The sequence below is a fragment of the Nyctereutes procyonoides genome, unplaced genomic scaffold (genome assembly GCF_905146905.1).
Source record: "Nyctereutes procyonoides isolate TBG_1078 unplaced genomic scaffold, NYPRO_anot_genome, whole genome shotgun sequence".
NCBI classification, from domain to species: Eukaryota; Metazoa; Chordata; class Mammalia; order Carnivora; family Canidae; genus Nyctereutes; species Nyctereutes procyonoides.
The window spans coordinates 64519643-64526818 of record NW_026575135.1 but is presented as its reverse complement, the minus strand read 5'-3'; the positions used below and the strand labels follow the sequence as shown (position 1 = coordinate 64526818).

General features: G+C 56.3%; 1 protein-coding gene across 1 annotated transcript; it reads left to right on the top strand.

The window, feature by feature from the left end:
- On the top strand, nucleotides 1-4783 carry LOC129494635 (nuclear pore-associated protein 1-like). The gene is made up of 2 exons (XM_055301532.1): nucleotides 1-2728; nucleotides 4170-4783. The coding sequence occupies exons 1-2, from the start codon at nucleotides 1-3 to the stop codon at nucleotides 4781-4783; spliced, it is 3342 nt and encodes a 1113-aa protein (XP_055157507.1).
- Nucleotides 4784-7176: the final 2393 nt, after the last annotated feature.

Sequence of the window (7176 nt, the reverse complement as noted above, 5' to 3'; positions counted from 1 at the left end):
ATGGGCCATTTATTTTCCAAGTTTCTTCGCCCTCCCCGCCGCCGGCCCCTGCCCCGCCGGAGTCGCCCGCTGGTCACTCCTGCCTGTGACACCGCCCATGCTGGCCGCGACCACCCTGCCGCTCCTGCACCTGCCGCCTGCTCTGGGCGCAGGCCGTTCCAGCGGGCTCGCAGGCCTGTACCAGCTCGCTGCCACGGGGAGCCCGGGAGGCGGCATCCGCTCCCCCAGGCCGCGGGCCCCCCTCTGGGCCTCCTCCCCGCGGTGAGCTGGAGGAGCCCTCCGGGTGGCCGTGCGCTGCCTGCGCGCAGTTCCCTGGTGCTCCGGCCCTCGAGGACTGCGAGGATCCCTCCTCCCGTGCGCAAGGTCGCTCTCCTGCATTCACTACCTGCGCAGGTAGCCAGGGCTGCGAGTCAGGTACCATGCCCGCCCCTCCCCGCTTCGATCCCACAGGGCATGGAGGAGGAGGTCCCAGAGCACCCCGCAGGACAGAGGGAGGCTCCTGCAGAGGCCAAAGGGCCGGATGGTGGGAGTGGCCGCCCCCACAGCCGCGGGGATACACAGGGGACATGCGAGCGCCCGGAGACCAGTGGCGTTCTCAGCCTCCACCGAGCCAGCCCTGCACCTCTGGACCGACGCCTCGTCCCCTCAGGAGAGAGCTCGTGGCACAGCACCCAGATGTCTCCGGTGTCCTCCTCGGAAGGCCGTGCGGCCACCTCTTCATGCGGTCCCGCGGGAGATGGCCTCGGGAAGGCCGACAGGGATGCGGCGGTGCTCCCGGGCCCACGCCCATGCTGCCCCTTGCCGCAGGAGACATCCGCGGAGGAGGCGGCGACTGAAAACCATCAGCCCGTCCAGAGCGTGCGGGACGCATCGAGGAAGGACCCGCAGGCTGAGGAGCCCTCAGGCGTCTCACCCCGGAGCCGTGGCCCGCCAGCACCTGCCAGCAGCGGGCGAAACAAAAGGAAACTGGGCATGCCCCTCTGTCTGCCATTGCCGCCGCCACTACCGCTGCTGTGGGATCGAGGGGACGTGCCCCCACCCCCTAAGCTTCCTTGCGTTGCTGTTGACAAGGACCTAGGCACCGTGCAGAACACCGAGCGTCCGAGGAACAGGGCCTTGAAGGGCAGAACAAAGACCTTGGCCGACTGCCGGGCCGCTCAGCCTGCCCCTGCCTGCCCCCCGCTGGCCTGGGACACCGCAGGCTCCGCGCCCCTGGCCGCTCCCGCTGCCCAGGTCCCTGTGCCTCCCACCGCCGCGGCCGAGCCTTCTGCCGGGCCCCCGATCCTATCTGTCCCTCCGTCTTCCCCAACACAACAGGGTGGCCCGGAAACAGGACACGGAGGTCCTAAATCTCCTCCTCTTGCTGTTCCTGCTGATTCTCTTCCTCCGCTTACTTCCAGTCCCACTGGGGAAACTCCCCCTCGGGGAGGCCCTCTTCCACCAGGCAGCGCTGCAGCACCTGCCTCTGACCGCCCCCCACCTCCTAACACCTCAACCCCCTTACACCCAGCCTCCTGCACGAAAGAATCCCCAGCCCCTATGTGTGTGGACTCTCCCCCGCTCTCCCGGACAACCCCTCGTCCAGGCCACTGCACAGATAGCTCCGTCGGTGTAGTCCAGCCTGGCACCTCTAAGCCGACGTCTTCTACCATCGCAGCAAAGTCATCTACTCTGACCCCCAAGCCTATTTCAAACCCTGGTGTCGTGGACATGGACACTACGCCTCCTTCCCGGGCTGTCATCTTCAGCACGTCCCCGCACTGCAGGATGAGCTGTCCTCCGTTTTCGCGGGGCCGTGGCAGTACGACGCAGAGATGCCCTGCGAAAGTCGCAGCATCCACCAGTCCACCGACATCGGTGGCCCCCGGCCCCACCCCACTTCTTCATCAACTCTTCGGCCTCCAGGTCACCCCTCAGCCCACACATGGGACTCTGGCTGGGAGGCAGCAAACAGCTTTTCTTCCCAGTGCTCCTATCGCCACTGGCTTGCCCAACCTCAGTTCTGGAGCCACCACCACTCCAGTAGGCAGCACCTCTGCAAACCTCAACGCTCACTCTGACCCCGATGCCATGGATACCACATCTCCCTCCCGGGCTGTCGTCTTTCACTCCCACCCTGGGTCCCAGAAGAACCATTTGTCATTTTACAAGGCACTTCCTGGTTCTGGCAACACACCACCTTCGAGCAGCACTGCCTTGGCCCACGGCTCTACCAATTTACCTCAAAAGTCAGCCAGCATACAGACCCCCGTTCCGAAGCACTCTAACGCAGGAATGGCCTCTCAGCCCACAATTGGAGGTCACAGTGGGCAACAGCCTAACAATTCCTACCTGTTAGGGAAAACAGTAGCCCCAACACAGGCTGTCGGCCTGGCCCCTCCTATAACTCACCCACCCGGAGGCAGCACAATGCAGGCAGCTTTCGCGGGCTCTCCTTTTGGCACCAATGTCAACAAGCAGACGGCCTTTGGTAACCAGCCAGGTATTCTCCACACTCCTCACTCTACCACCACTGGCTTTCGAGGTCCGACTGGGAACACTAGCTCATCACTCACAGCTACAATGACGGGAACACAGAGCTTTGTGTGGTCTGTAGTCCCCAGTGGCCCACCCCTCACGGTTAACACCACAGGCCCACAGACCTTTGTGTGGTCTGTAGTCCCCAGTGGCCCACCCCTCACGGTTAACACCACAGGCCCACAGACCTTTGTGTGGTCTGTAGTCCCCAGTGGCCCACCCCTCACGGTTAACACCACAGCCCCACAAACCTTTGTGGGGCCTGCAGTCCCTGCTACCACTACTTGCCCACAGACCTTTGTGGGGCCTGCAGTCCCTGCAACCACTACTTGCCCACAGACCTTTGTGGGGCCTACAGTCCCTGCAACCACTACTTGCCCACAGACCTTTGTGGGGCCTGCAGTCCCTGCTACCACTACAGGCCAACAGACCTTTGTGGGGCCTACAGTCCCTGCACCACTACTTGCCCACAGACCTTTGTGGGGCCTACAGTCCCTGCAACACTACTTGCCCACAGACCTTTGTGGGGCCTGCAGTCCCTGCTACCACTACAGGCCCACAGACCTTTGTGGGGCCTACAGTCCCTGCAACCACTACTTGCCCACAGACCTTTGTGGGGCCTACAGTCCCTGCAACCACTACTTGCCCACAGACCTTTGTGGGGCCTACAGTCCCTGCAACCACTACTTGCCCACAGACCTTTGTGGGGCCTGCAGTCCCTGCTACCACTACAGGCCAACAGACCTTTGTGGGGCCTACAGTCCCTGCTACCACTACTTGCCCACAGACCTTTGTGGGGCCTACAGTCCCTGCAACCACTACTTGCCTACAGACCTTTGTGGGGCCTGCAGTCCCTGCTACCACTACTTGCCCACAGACCTTTGTGGGGCCTACAGTCCCTGCAACCACTACTTGCCCACAGACCTTTGTGGGGCCTACAGTCCCTGCAACCACTACTTGCCCACAGACCTTTGTGGGGCCTACAGTCCCTGCAACCACTACTTGCCCACAGACCTTTGTGGGGCCTACAGTCCCTGCTACCACTACAGGCCAACAGACCTTTGTGGGGACTACAGTCCCCCGTGGCCCACCCCTCACGGTTAACACCACAGCCCCACAAACCTGTGTGGGGCCTGCAGTCCCTGCTACCACTACTTGCCCACAGACCTTTGTGGGGCCTGCAGTCCCTGCAACCACTACTTGCCCACAGACCTTTGTGGGGCCTACAGTCCCTGCAACCACTACTTGCCCACAGACCTTTGTGGGGCCTACAGTCCCTGCAACCACTACTTGCCCACAGACCTTTGTGGGGCCTGCAGTCCCTGCTACCACTACAGGCCAACAGACCTTTGTGGGGCCTACAGTCCCTGCTACCACTACTTGCCCACAGACCTTTGTGGGGCCTACAGTCCCTGCAACCACTACTTGCCCACAGACCTTTGTGGGGCCTACAGTCCCTGCAACCACTACTTGCCCACAGACCTTTGTGGGGCCTACAGTCCCTGCAACCACTACTTGCCCACAGACCTTTGTGGGGCCTACAGTCCCTGCTACCACTACAGGCCAACAGACCTTTGTGGGGCCTACAGTCCCTGCAACCACTACTTGCCCACAGACCTTTGTGGGGCCTGCAGTCCCTGCTACCACTACAGGCCAACAGACCTTTGTGGGGACTACAGTCCCCCGTGGCCCACCCCTCACGGTTAACACCACAGGCCCACAGACCTTTGTGGGGCCTGCAGTCCCTTCTACCACTACTTGCCCAAAGGCCTTTGTTGGGCCTACAGTCCCTGCAACCACTACTGTCTTAAAGAGCACCAGGGCCTTGCCTGGCCACACGACCTCAGCTGTAGTTGCAAGCACCAGCACCGAGATATCAGTGCTTCGATGCACTTCTAGTTCTACCTTCCTGCCAGGCACGCGGGGCCCACCTGCCCAGCGTGTGAGTGGTGTGAAGGAAGGGAACAACATCACTCCCAAGACTGGAAGACCTGGAATTCCTGCTTTATGTCAGCATAATGGGGGCCCACCTGATGCAAACACAGATGAAACCCTCATCGTGTCTATGATGGCAGCCCTCTGTATCAGCAACCGCCCTCGGAACCCTGGGGGCCTACCTGTCTCTAAGGCAACTGGTGCTACGGGGAACAGCACCATACCTGCTGTGACTGGACCAAATAGTGGTCCCCCATTCCTACAGAGCACACAGAACCCCCCCAAGCCACAGCACTGGTGGTGCCATGGGGGATACCACCATGCATCTTAGAGAGAACTCTCTACTCTCGGAACACGTGGACCTGCCCCTAGTCAGGGCACCCCTCTGACTTTGGTGAGCCAGCACTGTGTGTGCAAGTTCTTGGTCCACTGTTCTGTGCTCTGGGCGTGGCTAGGCTACCTTCATAACCTGTCTAGAAACCGCCACCCACTGGTTCCTTCCTTTTGTCATGAATCTCAACATAAACGGAACAGATACTCCTCCACATATTATATGGAACAGTAAATGGGTTTTGCTGTATCAGAGCCTCAATGGGCACTTATCTGTCCCAGATTACGTAGATATACTTCTACATCTATAAAACTTTGTTCTTACTAATCTGCCTTTGCTCGTGTGTCTTTTTGTCTCGGCAGTAGAGAAAGAATTAACCGATGTGAGTGTGGTGGGTTGAACCAGACTTTATGCCAAGGTTTCTGCATCTCAGTGACTGGAATGTGGAAGTAGCCACAGGTTCTGGCTGCACGCACAGACCCCTGAAATGTGCATTTTGAGTGTAAGGGATGGGAATCCAGGAGGAAGGAAGGTCCAAAGGAGGGAGAGATGAGGTGACTCGTCCTTGCCTCTACCCTCTGTGCTTCGCTCTCCTCTCCCCCGACTCTGACCTCAGTAGAGGTTGAATAACCCTTGATGGGTGCAAGGAAACCACCCTGTGATTTTAGTTTTTAAGAATGTTTAAATGTTTTCTTGGGTGCCTTCTTAGGTTAGACTTAGGCCAATCTTTCTTACACATTCCCACTTCACCCAGAGGAGACAGATTTGAGCCCGGAGAAACAAGTGGAAAAAGAGTACATGCATGCCTGCTCTGGAAGTGTTAGGAATGTCAGTTTATTTAGAACTTATTGTGCCGCTTAAGCGCAGTAGAACAGATCCCTTTCGATAAGCAGCCCAGCTCTGATCTAAATCACCAAAATATCAGATCACCTGTGTTATTATTCCCGGTTCTGGCTGACCCTAAACTTTTCTGGATCTCCACTAGACTTAATAGAGGCAAAATTGCTGACTTTGTGGGGCTTGCATTCTAGTTGGAGGGGAGAAACATACATCCGTGTCGACGATCTGGTAGGTTAGTCACTCACAACCCCTGTGGAAAACCAAGTAGCATACGGAGCATTGAGGCTGTAGGCAGAGAGGAGCGCAGCTTTCGATTTTAACAGTGGACAGGATAAGCCTCACTAGAAAGTGGGATTTGATCAGGCTAGAGGGAGGGAACGAATCAAATATCTGAGGGAAAAGCGTTGTAAATAGTTGGAATAATCACTGCAAAGACCCATAAGAAGGGTACCGGACACCCTCAGGGAGCAGTTACAAACTAATGTGGGTGGCTGGCATAGGGTCAGCAAAGGGAGGAAAGAGAAGACGTGGGTTGAATACTCTGCACCATTTACTGGCTGTGCGGTGACAAATGGTAGACCAACCTTCAAGAGTCTCCGTGGACTCAGTGCTTTCTCCGTGGCCTATTTACGTTGCAAGAGTTTTGGAAGGCTAAAATAAGTAACTTATAACCCATGTTGTTGTTATTCTATAAATAAGGATAGATCCACAGAGGATAGGTAGGTAGGTAGGTAGGTAGGTAGATAAGGAAGAGGATATACAGAGAGAGAGAGGATGGGGATCGGGCATGTACATATATGTGCATGCTAATGAGCTCCTTAGGCCAGTAGTGCTTGCCTTGCCTTCAGCAGGCCTTTCAAAAAGGAGATCCCATGGAACAGGGCTGAGATCAGCCCCGTAAAAACAAAGAACACCAGGGCACAGAGGCTGCTGGACCCCTCCGGGCACCCTCTGCCCGATCCATTTACTCTAAGTTGTTTATTACAGTCCCAGAGGATCAAAGTTCCTGCTCCCTGGCTGCAAAGAACTGCCTACCCTTTGTAGGCAGAACTGCCTCTCAGAAGCAGGGTTGAAATCCAGTTTGCTTCTAATAGTCCTGCACCCTCTCTCAGCCCTGTCTGCTAATGTTACCAGGGACAACTTTTAAAACTTCGTACTTCTTGACTTTTTTTTTTTTAAGCCTTCAAGCTAAAAGCAATGCCCTGAATAAGGCAAATATTTAACAAACATGTGGTAGAGGTAAAGATGATTTTGAATATCATGTTTTGATGCACTTACACAGTAGAAGCAATTTCTAAGGAGACATTTTATTTTTATGCAAATAATACACGAGCCTAATAGCAACTTGAATGATAGGGAAATGCAGCCCTTCCCCTCAAGGTCCCCTCTCCAGAGTCAGTTTCTTGCTACTTTGATGTCACCCCCATAATTCTAAACGTTATGCTTATCCTGCTGTATCATGACATACTCATTTCAGACCATGTTTTTACCACTCTAACATGATGGAGGAAGATAAACTCCACTCCCACTGTTTTCCCTCCCTCTTCCTTTCC